The sequence below is a fragment of the Sipha flava genome, unplaced genomic scaffold (assembly GCF_003268045.1).
Source record: "Sipha flava isolate LNK unplaced genomic scaffold, YSA_version1 107_pilon_pilon, whole genome shotgun sequence".
Classification (NCBI taxonomy): Eukaryota; Metazoa; Arthropoda; class Insecta; order Hemiptera; family Aphididae; genus Sipha; species Sipha flava.
Window position 1 is genome coordinate 1648268 of NW_020271724.1, and position 20642 is coordinate 1668909.

At 31.7% G+C, this 20642-nt stretch overlaps 1 protein-coding gene and 1 long non-coding RNA gene across 4 annotated transcripts; both read right to left on the reverse strand.

Moving 5' to 3' along the window:
* Window positions 1-1566: 1566 nt before the first annotated feature.
* On the reverse strand, window positions 1567-4313 carry LOC112686198. Its single transcript, XR_003148871.1, has 3 exons — window positions 3825-4313; window positions 3435-3725; window positions 1567-1994 (listed from the first exon to the last, which is right to left on the reverse strand). It is a non-coding gene; the product is annotated as an uncharacterized LOC112686198 (long non-coding RNA).
* Window positions 4314-13987: 9674 nt separating this feature from the next.
* Window positions 13988-18949, reverse strand: LOC112685897. 3 transcript variants are annotated; one of them, XM_025557938.1, is made up of 5 exons: window positions 18725-18949; window positions 17196-17265; window positions 17059-17124; window positions 16820-16993; window positions 16475-16577 (listed from the first exon to the last, which is right to left on the reverse strand). In XM_025557938.1, exons 1-5 carry the CDS (start codon window positions 18786-18788, stop codon window positions 16544-16546), a joined length of 408 nt encoding a protein of 135 aa, XP_025413723.1. In that variant the 5' UTR covers window positions 18789-18949; the 3' UTR covers window positions 16475-16543. The 3 variants fall into 3 exon arrangements, 2 of the variants coding, with proteins under 2 accessions (XP_025413723.1, XP_025413732.1); XM_025557947.1 differs by lacking the exon at window positions 16475-16577 and having other exon boundaries at window positions 16777-17001; XR_003148847.1 differs by lacking the exons at window positions 16475-16577; window positions 16820-16993; window positions 17059-17124 and adding an exon at window positions 13988-14191 and having other exon boundaries at window positions 17140-17265.
* Window positions 18950-20642: the final 1693 nt, after the last annotated feature.

The following is a 20642-nucleotide window of genomic DNA, read 5'->3' on the forward strand; positions in this document are numbered from 1 at the left end:
TTTATAGTTTTATTATATTGAAAGTATAAATATTATTATAAATAAAATGAAATGTATTTTTATAATTCTATTGAAATAAGTAAATAGAAATGTATCATTCGAGCGTAGGAAGAAAAATTTTTTTGGTGATTTATTTGGTAAATTGTAGGTGGCCTGGATAAATTTAAATTTCCTGGCCTGAATTTTGTTCCCACTCCGCCCCTGCTCGCCATTTAAATTATGGCAACAAAAATACGTGAGTTGACGGAAGAATTTATTGAAATGTATTGTTCAGAATCGTGTCTATAGAAAATTAAGCAAAAAGATTATCATGATCGAAGCAAAAAAGATGCTGCTTATGCAAAATTAACCTAACTAAAGAAATTAAGTGCAAATAATTATCTTCATTCATCCTCAAGTAAATAATAATCTTTTAGAGTAATTCTCAATTCGTTGATCAAATTTGTATGTGAATATTCACTTTTTTTTAACAACCATTGTTTACACCATAAGTTACGTTTTTTACGTCTTTTATTTTTTAAAACACACATTAATCCGAGAATCGCAAGAGCGTCATTTGTCTTCGTCATGTTAATCGACTATTACTCCACGATTTATTCTAATTGTACTGTAAAATCACTCAGTTTTAACTGAATGTGTGTATGCTGAAATGTAAAACGATTTATGTGTACAGATAAAACTGTACAATCGAATCGTACAGTTTTAACTACACGTGTGTAGTCCGCTTTAGATCAGGGTTGGCTACAATCCGGGGTATATAAAACCCAAACCCGTAGGGTTTTTCAAATTTTTCAAATAAATCCAAAAACTCAGTGAGTTTTAATGTAAAAGTAATAATGGGTGGTTTTATCAGGTGTTTTCAGAAAAAATCCATCAAAGAACCCAGTGGTTTTATTTAAAAGTATAAATGGGTGGTTTAATCTGGTTTTTTCTGGAAAACCCATTCAAAAAAAGTCAGAATTGATGCATTGATATTTGTTATTTTGTTTGGATTATTTATTAAGCATTTACAAGAAAGTTACCTTATATCATTAATTAAATATATATTTAATCAATGCTAACATCTTATTAAAAATAAAAGATTGTTAACATTTCTCTTGACCATTGGTATGTAATTTTTTCCATTTTATATTTTTGTACCAACCTAATTAAAAAAATATTTATTAAATTATTTTCAAATCTGTATAATACTTTAAGTAGAAAAATAAATAACACCTACAAGGTAAATTTTTTTGAAATTGAACAAAAATTAAAAAGAAAATAAGAGTGAATTTTTATTTTATCTAGAAAAACAGTCCAGGTTTTTATGGTTTTTTTTTCAAATAATGAGTAGGTTTAACCCAGAAAAGCAGCCCGTGTTTTCTTACTAAAATTAAATAGTACATTTATTTTTTTAAATCAATCATTAGTATTTTATTAATAAGTTTAAAAATATAATATAATATAATATAATTTATTATATAATTTTTGAACCACAAATTTTGACTAAACGGGTAATTCGCATATGTCTAATGTATAATTTCTAACCTAAAGTAAAAAGCATAAAAAAAATTGACCAAATTTTAATTTACATTATGTGTTTTCGAACAGAACACTGGTAAAGAATGAGATAAAATTCAAACTTTGAGTGGGTCATATTAATTTGTGTAAAAGGTATATTATGTAAATTGTGTTGCAACGCATTTAAAGTGACCATATTTTATTTGAGCTATCGTGATTTTACTGTATAACCGAGGTGACACGTTCTGTTTTAAACGAAACAGTCCTGTTGTCTACCACGAAACCATCGGGAAAATAAAATGTCCCATTTTCAAAAAGTATTAAAATATAACCATGGTCATTCTAATTATTTGATGAATTATTGTTTCTATTATATTTAACTAGCATGTGTGCATGTGACGTGAATACACCGTGTTACTTCATGGTGGACGGTGACAAGTGACGACGGCGAACGGTAGAACTGAGGACTGCATGTGATTAATCGGAACAGATAACTGCAATAATAAAATATACATTATACATATAAACACCGCAATAACAGTGCAAATACATATATATATATATATATATATATATATATATATAAAGAAAGGTGTTTATAATAAAAATGAAATACTTATTAATAAGTGTAATTGATTAATTACATTTTTTTGTTCCTTAAAACCATGGTAGTACTTCATTTTTTTTATTTTTTTCCCCCGTTTTTACTAGAAAAATATTTGGTCACCTTATGTACAACTCAAGTACTCTCTCAATAATAAATATTCCGTATTCTCATAATGAAAATGTCCGAAAACACAAAAATCAAAAACCTACCTATTTAGTTTACCTATTTAATTCACAAAAAAAAAAAAAAAAAAAACTATTTATAAAACCATACCATTATTAATTTAAATGATTGTTTATTAATTTATGCATCAAACTTAAAAGTTCATATGATTACAATACAAATTGATAAAAATTAGAAATATTTGTATTTATTTATCATTTTATTTAACCAAAACAACAAAATAAAAATAAAACACCCCTAGGAAATATTGTTGAATCCAATTTTCAATCTAATTAGGTACTATTTGAAAATTTATTCATGTTTAACTACACTAACTTCATTCTTAAACCTTATACAACTTATATTATATCTTATACATTTCTCTTTACACTAAGATTCTTAAAAATTTAAATATACCTCGAGTACCTATAATACTGCTGTAAATTTTTGAATTTTCGGTTCGTAATAAATTATAAAATCGATATGAATTGTTGAGACTTTGGCAATAACTCTTCAATATCCAGTATGGGTGGATATTAAAATGTTAAATGGTATTTAATGGTAATTAATCTATACCATTTAAATATTAACATATTAAATTATAATATAAATTTAAATTTATAACACATTAAATATAATATAATGTTCGATGTTCAATGATTTACATAATACAATACACCAAATTTTGTTTTTAATTCAAATCATTATCTTTACTTGTAACAAAAGAACAAATATCCCGCCACAATGAATATTTATTTTTTATTTTATTTACACAAAGCTGTCACGAACCCGAATGCCCAAAAATAATTAATTAACGAGGGTATTCAAAATTGTATCCCCCTTTTTTTCATAACAAATTTAAACCCCCATAAAAACTTCAATACCAAGGCTTGTGTCTCCTTGTAAATTAGATAGATATTTAATACATATGTTTTATAGATTTTAGTGAAAATTCAAAACTCTCATGTACATAACATCGTGGATATAACAATGCTCTGTAAATATTGAAAATTTAAAAAACTTTAATTTAAAAAATAAATATTCAAATGGTTAATTTCTAATGACAAAAAAAAAGCAATTAAAAAATTAAAAAAATTAATAAATATTATATTCAAGAGTGCACGCAAACTTATGTGATTCAATTTATTTAAAAATTTGATATTACTATTGTTCATTTTATCTCCCTAGCCGCTGCTTTGCACTGATTCTTGCGACTAGAGTGGGTCCGCCGATTGTGAATAACAGTATTTAAATACTCTCTTGTGGCGAGGGGAAGATGAATATATTTAATACGTCTCCCCGAACAGCAAACTTGTTTCAAAGGTTACACGGGGCAGCGGCTTCTGCTGCCACGAGGCCTTTTGGCGATCATAATTTACTTCGAATTCGTCGATGAAAGCTTGTGGGTTTGAGGTGCGACCATCCCTCGAATTCGGGTCTCAGTTGTTATGAACCCCTAAATATTATAATGTGATTGTAATTATATGTATTTCTATAAATATACGGGTATTTGATTACCCTGTAAACTGTATTTATTTGTAAATGAGCATATTACCGTTTTTACGTGGCCCGGGCGGCCTGTCGCGTCTCACGCTCGACTCGGATCACTTGCCCTATCCCGTGGCCAAATGCCATAATGGTGAATATCCGAACTTTGATGGCAGCTGGTTGGATCCCGTATTAACATGGTAGATGGTGGGGCTAACCTACTGCTCAAATACACTTAAAGTTTGTTTTATGAAATTTATCTGGATTATAATACTTAAACCCTCCCAAAATAAATTGTATATTGATATTTTCAGTTCCGTGTCGTCGTTCGATGTACACACACGGTGGAGCGCTCGTTCGTACTTTCATCATTTTATTATCATATTATTATATATTTATTTTTTCTTCTCTTCGCGTTTGTTTCTACACAACAATGTCTTAGTTAAAATATTAAATAACATCCACTTGTCTTAGTTTAACTAAATAAAGTGAACGAGTGAACGCGAAATAGTTAATTTTATTTTATTAAATAAATTACAACGCCGTTGGCGGCAATTGCAAATCGTTCTTATCTGAAGGTCAAGCCTACAGGTTATTACCGATATCGACTATTTCATTAAATGTCTAACAATAATGATGTCCAAAATAAAACCGTTACCCCTATCCATCTTATCAATAAGAAAGGTAAAAACGCATTAGCGGCCAATTCAAGTTTAATGAATGACCTAGATAATGACTGGAAAATTAAAAATAATAAAAACCAAAATAAAAAAAATATCTCTACGTCATCAAGTGCAAGTATGAAATCACCAACACTACCGAAAAACAAAAAAACCAAAAAAACCACTATTCATAACTACCAATCGTTTTGAAGTTCTATCCCAAAATGATGACGAAGTTGTCGCTACTACGCCACAAGCAGCTATATCTAACGAAGTTATCCCGGACGAACTAATTAAACCTCCACTTCCAATTTTCGTCAGAGGTGTATTAGAGTTTAAAGATCTTTGTAATGAAATAAGCGTACTTATTGGCAAAGATAAATTTTTCTGCAAATCTTCTATGGATAAATTAAAAATCCAAACTGCAACTCCAGAGGCATACAGATTACTAGTTAATTATCTTAAAAATGGCAATGCCCAATTTCATACATATCAGCTAACACTAGATAAACCGACCAGAGTAGTAATTAGAAATATTCACCCTTCCACTGATGTCAATGAAATTAAAAATGAATTAACTGAATTATCATTTGTTGTTAAACAAGTGACCAATGTTTTACATAAAACAACTAAACTTCCCCTACCCTTATTCTTTGTGGACTTAGAAAAATCTGAAAAGTCACTGGAAATTTTCCAATTAACTTCACTTCTATATACGAAAATCAAAGTTGAGGAGCCGTATAAGCCAAGAACAATATCTCAATGTCAAAATTGCCAAGATTATGGATACACTCGTTCATACTGCGGATACCCTCCTCGCTGCGTCCAATGTGGAAATTCACATCTAACTTCAGACTGCATCAAACCAAGGGAAAACCCAGCCAAATGTGCCCTGTGCTCGAGCAGCCGCTCTGCCAACTACCGAGGATGCAATGTCTTCAAGGAACTCCAACGACGAAACAAGCCCAACAACAAAAGTAAATTTCTTCATGATAATGTTAACTTAAATCATTCTAATAATAATAATTTCAATGTAAAAGAAAATAATCCATTATCGACAAATAATAATTCCAACACCCACTTTCCTCCTAAAACATATGCCCAAACTACATATAACGAAACAACTAATTCAGGTCACAGCAATCATCCTTATTCAACGTAAGACATTAACAAAATGATGTCAGATTTTTTTGACAACTTTAAATCACTAATTAATCCCTTAATTGCCCTCTTAACACAAGTTATTTCATCACTTTTAAATAATAAAAATGATAAATAACTCGCCCACAAAAACGTCTCTTATCATTCTCCTTTTTAATGCAAATGGTTTAAAAAACCACGTCAACGAAATACAAACTGTTCTATACGAAAAACGTATCGATATTGCGTTAATAACCGAGACACACTAACCTAACCAAATATTCCCAGGTACATATCCTAGGTTGTATTACCTACAAGTCGAATCAACTAGACAACACGGCTCATGGTGGTGTTGCCATCATCATAAAATCAACCCTGTCTTTATCACCACTACCAAACTTTACCTGTGATTATTTACAATCTTGTGCTGTCTCAATTAAGCTAAATAACATACCGATCACTATAACCTCAATCTACTGTCCTCCGAGACACAACATCTCAATTCCTCAATTTCACGACTACTTCTCAACAATTAACTCCAATTTCATACTTGGTGGCGACATAAACGCGAAACACCAAAGCTGGGGGTGTCGCGCAACCAACCCGAGTGGTAACGTACTCCACAATTTTACCAATGCTAAAAAATACAGGGTATTGGCTCCACCGGGTCCCATATACTGGCCATCTTTTATACGTAAAAAACCTGATATACTAGACATATTTGTTAGTAAAGTGCCAAGTAATTTAAACTGCACCCCGGAAAATATCTTAGATCTAAATTCTGACCATTCATCAGTTCTAGTAACGGTCAGTGCTTCTCCAACAGTTAAAATGACATCTCCTAAACTTTTCTCTCCGCTAACAGACCGTATCAAATTCCAAAACCTAGTAGAAAAAGAGATAAATCTAAATTTCAAATTAAAAACATATAACGATATTGAAAATGCAGTGGATAAATTCACTTCTATCATCCAAACAGCGGCTTGAGAGTCACAGTCAAGTTCAAATATTTCTCGGACTCCCGAAAACCCTTTTCTCCAACAACACATACGCTCGCTAATAGCTGAAAAAAGGAAAGCCAGAGCACGGTATCAAACCTCTCGCCTACCTTCTCATAAAGTAATATACAATAAACTAGCCAACTCGCTTAAAAAATATCTTTCAAAATATAAATCAGATATCCTAGAACAAAAATTATCAAATATATCCTCCTCAGACGGCAGCCTGTGGAAAAAAACAAATAAACTTCTACGGTGTAAGGCTAGCTTACCACACTTAACAAAAAATGACACTACTATTGCTATAACTGATGAAGAAAAAATCGAAGTTTTCCGTCAACACCTATCTGAAATATTTAAGCCACACCCTGATATCTTTAACCCGATTCTCAGCGCAAAAATAACTTAGTATCTTGACTCTCCCATGCCTCTTTATCTTCCCGAAAAAAGTTTTACACCAAACGAAATTAAATCTACAATACAAAAGTATTCTCTTAAAAAATCACCCAGCTTCGACTTAATTACCGCTGAAGTCGATAGGTGCCTACCGAAAATAGCTATCCTATTCCTAACCCATTTATTTAATTCAATTTTACGTCTATCATACTTTCCACTCCTATGGAAATTCTCCAATATAATTTTAATTCCCAAACCTGACAAACCACTGGACTTACCTTCATCATATAGACCAATAAGCCTATTGCCATTTCTAGCAAAAGTATTAGAAAGACTAATACTCAAAAGGCTTTTACCCTATATCGTCACGAATAAAATCCTACCAAACTCTCAATTTGGCTTTCGCTTGGCGCATAGCACAATACATCAATTACACAGATTAGTTGACGCCATCTCATTTTCTCTGGAAAAAAATATTACTGCACTTGTGCATTTCTCGATATAAGCCAAGCGTTTGATAGAGTTTGGTATGTAGGCCATCTCTTCAAATTAAAAAAATTTCTTTCCCCCTCCTTATACTTACTGCTTAAGTCTTATCTAACTAACCGCCATTTCCAAATCCGGTTTGGATCTTCTGTCTCGAGAATTGAAAACATTTTCGCTGGTGTCCCTCAAGGTGGAATCCTCTCACCCATTTTATTCAATATATACACATCAGACCAGCCTGTCTCTCAAAATACTATAGTAGCCGATTACGCGGATGACAAAGCTATAATCTCAATTGACAAAAACCTCCAAATTGCATCTTGGAACCTTCAAATTTATCTGAATTTATTGTCAGAATGGTACACGAAATGGCGAATTAAACCAAATCCAAATAATTCAGTACATACAACTTTCACTTTATGTCACTCCTTCTGTCTAAATGTCTCTTTAAATAATGTTCCGATTCAAATGTCTAACACAGTTAGATACCTAGGACTCAATTTGGATAAACGCCTTACTTGGAACGCCCACATCCGTATCAAAAGACTTGCCTTAAATGCCCGATTCCGCAGTCTACGTCCCTTGCTTACAAATAATAAACACTCTAAACTAAAAGTTAAAGTTCTTATGTATAAAACACTATTAAAACCAATGTGGACCTACGGTCTACAATTGTGGGGTACTGCTAAAGTATCTAATACTAACAAAATCCAACAGTTCCAGAATATTGCTCTTAGAAAAATTACAAATGCTCCACCTTTTGTGTCCAATTATACCTTACATAAAGACCTTACAATGAAAACTGTGACAGAAGAAGCTGTAGATTTCTACAAACGCTTTCATAATCGCCTACAAACCCACCAAAATCCATTGATAAAGAGCCTCTATACTCAAAACATACCGGGAAACCCCCGGCATCGTCTAAAAAAGAACTGGTGCCGTGACTTTTATAAAAAAAAAATTTAAAAAAAAAATAAATGAAGTTCTAGACTCTAGACAGCGTTATTCCCAGCCAAGGGTCACCAATAGGTGATTTCTTAATTCAAAATAATCATGTTACTATTATAATATCATATATACTTATTGTGCTACGTTGTATAGATTGTGTATTTCAAATTGTAAAATAAAAAAAAATAAAAAAAAAAAAAATATTGATGTTTTAGAATTTTGACGATTGCGTGATAAAATATTTTAAAAAATACGGATCTTTTACGTTATACGTATACCACTGTTTAAATTTAAATTTCATAAATTAATCAATCATCGAAGTAGCAAAGATTGTAAATTTATAAAATTATTACTTATTACGAATAGGTACTAGGTTGTGTTTATAAATTACACATATTTCAAATACTCAGTTAAAATTCAATCATTCTATAAGGAAAATTATATTTTTGTAAGGTGCCCATATTCATTAAGTCAACTGCCCTTTTGATTTTTCTTACTACCCGATTTGGGTCGTACTGACCGTTAGAATAAGACCTGCCATGTCCCATCGATGACACTTAACAACATGGATGATACTTCAAGCGGGGTGCAGATAAATTGAGTCCCAAACGAATTTATCTTTTTTTAAAATAGGTAAACTGAGTTGCAATAATAATATTGAAATTGGTAAACTGAGTACCACGTATAAAATTTGAAGGGGTAAACTGAGTCCCTCGTATAACAGTTAAAGTGGCAAATTGAGATCTGTCTGAAATATTTAATGTATTAAATTTATTTAAATGTATATAAATTATAAATATAATAGTTGATATCCCCCCCAGGGGGGTGCTTTAATCAGTACTACGGGCTTAGCAAACCCGGGGCCCCGAGCTCTTCCTTCAAGGCATGAAGGTTGATCGTGGGGCTGACAACCCCAAATCGTAATAAAACATATGTTAAGAAACTTCACAATAACAAGCCTCGGAACCCTATGATTAACTTGGATAAAAGAAATGGAACATGGCCCGGCAAACCTGGAGTCTTGAGATTCGGAACATGGAATATACGAACCCTTTATAAACTTGGAGCACGGCATAATATAATCCAGATAACTAATAAATTGCAAGGATGCAATCAAAAAAAGAAGCGAAGCCTGAAGCAAAGCTATACAGAATCCAACACCAGAAAACCAAGAAGAATTTTTAACACTTAGAAATCGAGCTAATAAAATTATTAGAAGAGAAAAGAGAAAGGCTGAAACAGAATTTGTAAGTAGTATTGAGAAACACAGGCTAAACCCTAGAAGATTCTTCAAAAATGTAATTCTATAAAGAAAGGTTTCAATGCTCAACTCACTATGCTGAAAGATGATTGTGGATACCTTATTACGGATGAAGTGAATATTGTAAAGAAGTTTCGAATTTACTTTAAAGATCTCTTAAATATAAATCAAAACAATGACGTTCCGAAAGAGGTCCATCCACTTCGCTATACAGTACAACCAGAAATCACTGAACCAGATGTAGAAGAGATTAAACTAATCATAAAAATGCTAAAGAACAACAAGGCCCCTGGTGAAGACAACATAAATGCTGAACTAATTGAAATTTCGACTCCATAAATGTTTTCGGAAATATTCACTCTAATCAAAGAAATCTAGAAAAAAGAACAAATCCCTCAGGATTGGAAAACGGCAATAATTTGCCCAATATATAAGAAAAGGGATACGATGGATACAAAAAACTATTGAGGGATAGCGCTATTAAATACCTGCAATAAAATTTTATCCACCGCAATATTACACAGACTGGAAATATACTCCGAAGACATAATAGGAAAATATCAAACTGGATTCATAAAAGAGAAATCTACCACTGACCATATATTTACAATTAGACAAGCATTAGAAAAATATTATGAATTTGGAAAAAAAGTGCATTTATGTTTTGTTGACTTTAGCCAAGCTTATGACAGCATCAATAGAAACAAATTATGGAGAACCTTAGAAGAATTTGAAATACCTTCAAAATTAATCCAATTAATAAAAGAATGTAATTCTAACACCGCGTGTAAAGTCAAATTCCGAAATCAACTATCTGAAAGTTTTGATGTGAACACGGGCTTGAGGCAAGGCGATGCTTTGTCACCTTTACTTTTTAATTTAGCTCTTGAAAAAATGGTAAGGACAGTGCCAGCATATCAAGACATGGAAGTATTAGGGGAATACTCTATACTTGCTTACGCGGATGACATCGTGGTAATGGGTAATACATGCGTTGAGGTAACCACAAAAACTGACGATCTACTTAAAGCTGCCAAATGTATGGGCCTTAAAGTTAACCAAGACAAAACAAAATATATGGTCGTTAGCAGAGAAAATGAGTTGGTAGCTGATCTAAATGTCGGGGAGTACACTTTTCAAGCGGTAAACGATTTCAAATACTTAGGTACCAACATAAATAAGAACAACAATATGCATAATAAAATAAAATTAAGAATCTCAGCAGTCAATAAAGGTTTTTTTGCATTAGTGAAACTATTTAAATCTAAACTCCTATCTAAAAGATCAAAGATCAACCTATACCTGAGCTACTTACGCCCAGTCCTTGCGTATGGTTGCGAAAGGTGGTCGGTGACAAAAGGAGACGAAGAGAAACTGCTAATATTCGAAAGGAAAATACTCCGCAGAATCTATGGTCCTATCTACGAAAATGGAGATTATCGAATAAGAACAAATGGGGAAATATACCAGCTATTTGAAAAACTAAATATAAAAGTATTCATTAGAAGCAAGAGACTCGAATGGGCTGGGCACTTATGGAGAGAGAATGGCATATGCAAGCAAGTTCTGACGGGCAAAATCAATGGTAGAAGACCCAAAGGCCGTCCTAGACATAGATGGATGGACACTATTAAGTCAGACCTAACAAAGATCGCACCAGAAACAGAACTAGCAGGAAGTGAAAATAGATAGAAATGGCAAGAAGTTGTGGAAGCAGCGAAAACCCTGAATGGGTTATAAAAGCTGAAAAAAAAAAATCGTTGGTATAATTATAAATTCACTGAATACGATAGATAAGTGTATCTTATCATTGCATCGTTAAATATTATTCTATTTTGCTTCATATTTTTATAAGTACCTAACTATCTACAACAACGCTGGATGTGATATGTGATAACTGATAAATGTAAGTTTAATATACGTATTATACAATTATGTTAATGTAATTAAAAGTGTGTTAAAAAAAAAACAGAATTTCATCATATTTCAAATTACCGCTTTAATTTTTATACAAGGGACTCAATTTACCTTTTTTTTTTTTTAGGTTGGGACTCAGTTTACCTAAAATTAATAAAATGGTACTCAATTTACCAAACCCGGTCGGGTGGCCTAAGTCACGAACGTTCCACGTGCTGACCTCCCATGCCAAGTTCACCTGAGGTTGGATTCGACGGGGCTAACGGTGTCAATGGAGAAGTAGACAGGAGTCCAAAAATCGAGCAACCGAACCCGTGCCCAGTATCCTAAAGGTTAGGTTAGTTCCTATTCATTGTGAGGAGGTACATGCCGGACACACTCGGACAGCTCCTACGGGTTACTAGTAACGGTTAGGACGGAGTGTTTACCTCTTCGGGGTGTTGTAACCTCTTTAGAGACACACAAATATTATTAAAGATTCCTATCGAATTTTGAATTTTTTAATATTTTTACAGAGCACATTAAAAATTTAACAGAATATCTACTTTTAATTTATCGTTCAACATCAGAAATTCTTAGAATATATTCTATATACTATTTCTAGCATACTGGTTAATTAAAAAAAAAAAAAAAACCAAAAGCAAACAAACAACTAAATATTTTTGAAAAATATTTAAATTTCACAACTAAGTAACATTGCAAACACAAATAATGACAGAAACAATGACTTATTGATTTAATATAATTCAATAGTATTAATATATCGATACGATTCAAATAAAATAATTGTAAAAACAAATTATTGTAATTTTTAATAATTTTATTCTTGTCATAAGCATTATTAGATTGATATGAACTAATATTTAGCATTCAGCTTAGTAAAATAAATTAATTTAATGCATATTTGCTATTAATATTTATTTACAGTAGAGGACTGTTGTTGTTAAATACCAAAATATTCCTTTTAAATATAGGTTTCAATAAGTGTATAATAATAAAAGCTTATTCTATTTGTTTTTTTTCAGAAATGAATTTGTTCCTTCCAAATAAAAATAATAAAACACAAGAATACATTTCTACGGTCCATTGTTTAATTACAAATAAATCAGTAAATATTTTTGTTTTGTTATTATTTACTGTTCAACAATATTTATTATTTAGTCGTATACTCTCAAAATAAATATACTTTTCCAAAATATACACACGGTCGAGTTACTATAATTCGACTCCGAAGAGAAAGCGAAAAAATTCGAACTATTTGTATATAAAATTACAGTTTCGATCATTAGAATAAAATAATTTATGGTTAATATTAAAATACTGTTATTTTTCAATAAATTTCAGAATTTTGAGCTCAAAAAAATATATTATAACTGTATAACCACAGTATTGTAGTAATACAGAAAAAGGGTTAAATATGGGATGAACTTTAAGAGTTCTAAAAGTGAATTTCTTAAATTCTTACCTTTATTTTACTTCTCGTACAACATATAGATCTTGAGTTGACAAATATTTTAAAATAATTAAACGCACTTAGAAATATTTAAAATTCAGATACGATTGACAAATCTCGTCAATACTCCACAGGCGTACAATGAAAACGTGTCGATCCTCTTCGTATGGTGACCAGTAACCGAACGACGCTCTTGCTGGCGAGACAGGCCTATTTATGCCCTTTGGAGTATTGACAAGATTACTCTTCTTACCGTCATTTATTGATGATTATTATAATGCTTTTACAATTTCAGAAAATGTCCTAATACTAATAATGTAATATTTATGGTGTTATCTTTTGACATTTGTTTGATTATTTTGTGTGATGTTAGCCGACATCAATGAGGAATATGGAGGTGATTTTGATATAAATGAAATGTGTTTATTAAATAATGATAATGTAACTATCCGATAGTTTATTGATGCCGTTTTAGATAGTGATTTATTTTTTGATATAGTTGTTATTATATTAAATGTCAAAAGATATATAGTTAAAATTAATTTAATTTACTAATTACTAATACTAATATACATATGAGTCACTAATGTTATGTTTTACAATATTATAACAGTACGAGTATATATCGTAATTTAATTATATAATATGTTAAGCTTATGTATATAAATTATATTGATATACATTATATACCTACATGATAAATCCAATAGATACACAAAAATCCAAATTTCAAAAAGAACAAAATTAGAAAATCTGTTTTCAATTATACGAGTATAACAGTAGATAAAATTAAGTATACACTCTTTCATTGGTAAATTTAGAAATTTTAATTACATTGAACCAAACCATTATAAACTTTGAAAGAAAATAACAAATGTATAGGAACACGTAGTTTCACAAAACTATTTTTTAAACAAAATATCGAAACTAAAAATAACAATAGATGTAAAATGATTTCCATTGTTCTTCGTTTCGATCCAACGATCTTTGTTTCATTTATCATTTCAATTCATAAAAATATTAATTCTAATAACATTGACACTTGCCGATGTGTATAGGCTCGTTTAAAATTTTGAAATTCCAATGGATCGATACGTTTGAATATTCCGTTGCGTCGGCAGAGCAAGAGGCTTTTGATCTCGTAGTCAATGGGTTCAACCCTCACGTTGAGCGCTATTTAGAGTAACGGAAAATCTAACGTCGATAACTGATCAAGAGGACATGTACGTGTCGAACAACAAGAGCAGTTTCGCACATGTGCGGTTATTGGCGATGGCAGTTTCATACGTTTGCGGGTCAAGTAGTTTATGACGTTCTAATGAGTTTTAAAAAGGGTATAATGCGTGTGATATGTTTGGTTACAATAATGGCTATGAAACTAGGTATATTAGATATTATTAGATATGAATTAAGTTTGTTAGGTACATTAGATCCGTAGCTACCCGTACCTTCTGCTTTTCCGTATGTTGTGCGACTACCAAAGAGAAATTCTCTGCCGTATGTACTATCTTTAAATGCACTTATCTTTTATCGGTCTAATAGCCAATAATTATATTTGGTAGATGATCGTCGCATCCCTCTATGTTTCTTTGTTCTTCTATAATGGATCTGATACACGTTATAACTACTTAACTGACTTTCTGTGTCGACGTTAATCCGTTATACTTTCGCTATCGAAAAATCCAATCACTCGTCAAAAAAGACTAAAATAGTGTATAGATAATTTTAAATGTAATAAGCTAATTGATAAATCTTAGAATGAATGATAGTTCTGAGAGAGACCCCTTGTAGTAACGTGAATCGACTATAAATCAATAATCGATAAAGTTAATTTACAGAAGATTTGTAATTATGCTTAAAGGATTGATAGCAAGTAAAGAATAGATGTTTTTGAAATTTAGGTACTATAAAACGTTAAAGTTTATACTCTTATTTGGAAATCATTGTGCTTTGATTTTTTTCCAAATTTTAAATAAAAAAGCTACATAAGTCCCTATTCGGTGGTATAATAGTAAAAAATTGGGATTTATGCAAATATTTGATCTATATGAAAAATAATACAATACCTGCTAAAGCAAGATTCCAACCAAATATAGAAAAATTGTTTAGAAAAAATGATAAATATAAACAATTTACGGTTTACCTTGACTTTTTTTATTCAGCATAATACTGAGGGATGTCCTTTCCTTTTTTATGCTTTTAGCTAATCAGGGCTAATGGAGGGTATGATGATTTTTAGAAAATATGAATTACTTTGCTTGGGAGATTGAGGAATACAGCCATTTATGATTATATTTTTTATATATGTACAATGTACCATATATTCATCGTATATTCTGTGTTTTATTTTATACGAATTTATTTTATTTTATATGAATGTAAATTTTTCAATCGCTGATATGTGAAAGCTTATTTAATATTACCTTTTTATTGCATTCAACTGGTGCACTTTAAAAATTACTGCATTGCGTTGGTGCTTACATTTAATTTAAATATTAAATCATACATAATATGTTATCACTCCTTTTCAAATGTAATCGGACAAAACCTATTGTGACTGTAGTGACTTCATATAATATATACAAAACATGATGATCTTAAATATGTTCGTTTTACAATTTTACAAATGTTTAACAGTTCAGCTACGCTATAAAAATTATATTTTAATATCGTCTTATAAATTATTTATAATTTGTATTGTCAAAAAAAAATCGAGATAAAATGTAACGCTATACTACATAGTTCTCGTTAAACCATACGTTGTTAAACTTTATTGAATAAATAACCGACATAAATAATTCAATTTTTTTAAACAATCAGTTGTGGTTTATCTGACATTAGGTACGTATTTTATTTCGGGTAGATATAGCTTTACAAATGGATATGACTAACGCATTAAATTGATTAATATTGTCCGAACATTATGATAAATTATAGTACCTACAAGAATTGTCATCATTTACTCGCCACCGTTAATTTATTATTTCGTTTTAAAAGTTGGTGCTTTTTGTGTTCATATCCTCAACGGGTTTAATACTCCAAATCGAGTTTTTATGACCCATAACAGATATAAATTTCATACAAGTATTTCAATACAATATTAACTAAATGATTTTGTAACATACACGCAATATCCATACATTAAATCGTATTTTATGCTCACCGAATGTGGTAAACTAGTGAACTAATAATTTTATAATGTATTGATAATTTAATAGTAAAAACAACACCTACAACTGATGAAATAAATCAGTTTTTCCAATTTAATTTTTTTTAAATATACGATAAAATTGCTTGCAAATATATTGGAGGTATATTTCTAATTTATCACATTTAAAACATTCAAACAAAGTATTTAGTGAATACTGGAAACATAACATGTTAAACAAAATAAATATTTAAAAAAAAGAAATTAGCATTATCATTTTTATGCAAACAATTTTATAACTTCTTCCAAATCAAATTTATTTACGTTTTTTTTTTCGTGACAACTATTTAAGTCGAATTAAAGAAATACGCATTTTTTCAATACTCGTGTAACTTGAACTCCTTCTGTAACCTATATTGCTGTGCTTAATATTTAAATCATGTCCACCTTAAAACGATTCTATGTACGTACCAAGACACGTACTAACTTGCAAGGCCGTAACTGGAAAAAAATTTCGGGGGGTCTAACATTATTATTTAATACAATTTATAGTTAATAAACTATATTCACCGCTAAAATTTTTCTAGTTTGAAAATTTCGGGGGATCCCCTGGACCCCCCCCCCCCCTTACGGCCTTGTTAACTTGTACATACTCGTTTGACACACGTGTTTTTTTTCCACAGGGATGTAAATGCGAAAGAGAAGCAATATCGGTGGCAGCAGTATGAATAAAAGCCGCTGATGAATCCTGTTCAACATATTCATTTCCAATATGCAATCGGTTTGGTTTTATTAACATCTCGTTTTGCGACCCCATAATGACCGTACTATTATACTAAAATAATAACATAAATTCTAGGGACAATGATAAAAAACAAGAATAGAAACTCACATGTGTGATTCGCGTTGATAGTCGTTTAAAAGCTCGCTGATCGAATAGTTTATAATGCCCAAAAGGCTGTAAAAAGGATACTTTTTTATTTTGTACATATACATATACATCTGTACATATGCAGTTGTAATACAGACTTTACGTGCCAATTTGAATCCATCGTACTTTCATTAACAAGATAGCCAATCACGTATTCATCAAAGAAAACTAGAACAATGTAAAAATAATCATATACGTGATAAACTAATTATTATAAATAAATATGAAATCTCAGAAGAAAGAATAGTGCATGTTTTGAAATCGTTCACGGTAACACGAGTCGATTGCAAATCGATAATCAACGCAGTTGCTCACAGTCGAAGGAATAGCGATTATGTTTGACGGATAAGTAATAAAGCAAAAAAACTGAAAGCATTAATTATAAACATGTAAAAATAAGTGTGAATAGTGAAGACTAATTGCGGGGACGTCATGCCTATTTATATTTGGCATAATTTTCCTTTGATGAGTCCAAGACATAAGCCCAATCGAGAATGCGCTAATCTATGATCGATCTTAATTGGTTCGCTTAGTGAGTGAGAAATGCGACTGGGCGTTTTATTTTGGAAACACACAGTTATTATTAGGGCTAGGATTTCGATAAACTTTGTATTTTTTTCTGAAGCTTTTTGCACGATACTCATTTTGTTACAAATTTGTTTTAGGTATTTTTAAATTAGAATAAGAAATTTAATTTTGCATATTTTAACAATTTTTGATTTAAAGGTAATTTTTCTCATTTTTTAGGGCATTTTAGGGGTTTTTAAGTCATTTTTGCTGTTTTTGAATTTAAAATTAAAGATTTTAGATTATAGATTTTTTCTACCGACGGATTAGCGTTGGTTTAAGGTACGCAATGTAAAAGTTGCTGCTGAAAAACTTTTTACCATTCAACAACATAAACTAAGAGACAAACATATAAATGGAGTACAACGAAGAGAACAAATTGCAGAACAAAAAAAAAAAATATGTCCCAAAGTTTTATTGCCGATACATTAAGTCACATAAACAGGTCAGAATAATTTTTAGATTTAACTCGTGTCTTTCTTTCGTGTAATATTCCGTTAAGTAAGCTCGATAATTCTAAGTTACGTTCATTTTTGGAATATATTTTAAATGGAAAAAAAGGTACACAAAACGAATTTACGGATGATCTTAAAACGAGTGATTTGACGTATTTAAAATAATCGCCTATAACTTCAATAGATGTAGAAAGGAGCTGTTCTATCTACAAAAACTTATTGGCGGACAACAGGAGGGCATTGCTATTTGAAAACCGGAAGAACGCTCTCGTGATTCAGTATATCAATAAAGAACAATTTTTTTATTCATTAATAATGTATGAAGTAAAATAAAATATTTATGTACACGTAATGTAATTGTTTTTAAATACATTTTGTTGAATTTTTTTTAGGCGCCGAAACCCGCACCGCGTGCGAAAAACTGAAACGCGGTATCGTGGTGTTTGCGCACAGCCTCGGCGGCGGTGGTGGCGACGGTGCGCGGGTATGCCGGGTGCCGTGCGTAGCCGTCGTAAAAGCACGGGTTGATTAGGCAGTCGATTTTCTCTCGTTTGTTAAAAAAAAACAAAAACAAAACAAATAAACGGATAATAAAAAAAACATACCGAAGGTTAACGATCTTGCGTAACCGGCCGTTTTAAACGTTATGTCTCCGTGTGAATACGGCATGCATAATGCCCCAGGACGGTTTCACTTTCGTGTAATACATTTGTAAAGCACACGTACGTCCTCCTTTGAACGTTCGACGCGTACACAACGTATCCATCACGACGTGTTCGCGCGCGCATGCGCGTGTAGTTCTAAAACAAAAAGTGTAATATTTAAATAAGGCATTGTGTAGTCGTTACGTGGCGTATGTGTGCACTGTGCATCGCGTGCGCCGTGTCGCGGTGCACGTACATGTACCGGGGGTGGGGGGGGGCGTGCTCCATTGTTAGTTACTGCGTCCGCAGTACACGCATAACGTTGGGAATAACCGCGTCTCCGGCGCGCATCTCACGTCGTGCCCGCGCTTTATCCGACGCGTCTGCTCGTCGGGGGAGACTTTGAGACTGCGTCTCCCCTTAAAAAAAACAGCTACTAAATACTATTTGAAAATGTGTAGAAATATTTTTATTTTTATTGAAAATTTGTGTTAGCGTTTTCTATATTTGTCATTATAAATTTAAAGCCACAAAACATAAGACCTATAAACGGTTATTTCGATGGAAACAATATTTTAGTCATTTCGACGACGGTCGCCGTTCCGTTGAAACTGATGTCCGACAGGTTCAATCGTAACACGTAATGGTCTGGCTTGTTGGACGGCGAGAATAATCCGCGTATTGTAGACGTTATTGAAATTGGGTTCACGACAATTATTTCCGTACCATCGGGCCGTTGTTCGCAGTTAAAAAAAATTCCAGAATCGAATTAGTTTATGAACAAATGTACAATTAAACTAAAAGTTAAAAATATTAACTAAATATTAAATAAAGTATTAAGTACGATTAATTTTCCAATAAAAGGGTTTTTCTTGTTCGTTGTTGTATGGAATATATGTTAAATAATTTAAGTCTCCCCAGTACGTTAACTACGAGCCGCTACTGCGTCCGCTCGTTCGTGTGCCGAGCGAGAGCGATACGCCGCATGCTCCTACCGCGCACGGGTTTTCGACTTGAACGCGGTGTACGATTGATAGTGTAGCATCGGTGGAGTCGAATGTTGACCATTTGCATCATTACGTTTCCGATAGGCGAAAGACGAGATATTGAACAAGTTTTTCGTTCGGGTTATCGCCAGCATTCCTTATTTGTTACGATGTTGGTTCATCACCGTCGTATTCGTATGTTCGTCCCGTTAAACACCTAAACCGATGGTTTTCGCTTTTACGTTGTTTAACCGATTGATCTGCTGAGACACTGCTAATGATGGTGATGGCTATAGCACAGATAATTCCGTGCATTTGCATATTTTTATTTATTAGTCACAAAAATGTATAGTTTCATTTATTTGTTTTTGTGTGCAGTTCATGACCAGCAACTAATAACTCTGCGTATCGAATTACGCTTTTAAAATGTATACATATTTTAAAACTTTTACATTTCCGTGAATATTTTTAGATTTTTTTGGATTTTAATTGTTTTTAACTCATCAGTTTTTCAATTTTTTTTTACTTAATCTTTTGACATTCAGACAATACCCTATGAAAAAAAAAGTTCACTTGATATTACCAAATCAAATTAAAGTAAATGCTCACACCAATAGTTGCGTTCCATTACACGTGCAATACATTACCGTGGTTTGTAAGCTCAACAAAAATCTCATTTAAAAATAATGATTTACTGAAATAATATTAAAAACGAATAATTTTGTGTTACTTGATCATCGAAGTATAAGCAATACGATTTATCAACGATTCTGCAACTGGTGACCACGGTCCAAATCCGAATCGACAGATAACTACGGACCGTCAACATAATATAACCTTACTATTAATTATTAAGTTATTAAATTATTTTCATTATTTATTAAAAAATAAAA

Coding starts and splice junctions, on each gene's coding strand:
- LOC112685897 (XM_025557938.1), bottom strand. CDS start 18,788: ATGCCGTATTCACACGGAGACATAACGTTTAAAACGGCCGGTTACGCA. Junction 17,125..17,195: donor GATTCAAATTGGCACGTAAA/GTCTGTATTACA, acceptor TCCTTTTTACAG/CCTTTTGGGCATTATAAACT. Junction 16,578..16,819: donor AAAACACGTGTGTCAAACGA/GTATGTACAAGT, acceptor ACAGCAATATAG/GTTACAGAAGGAGTTCAAGT.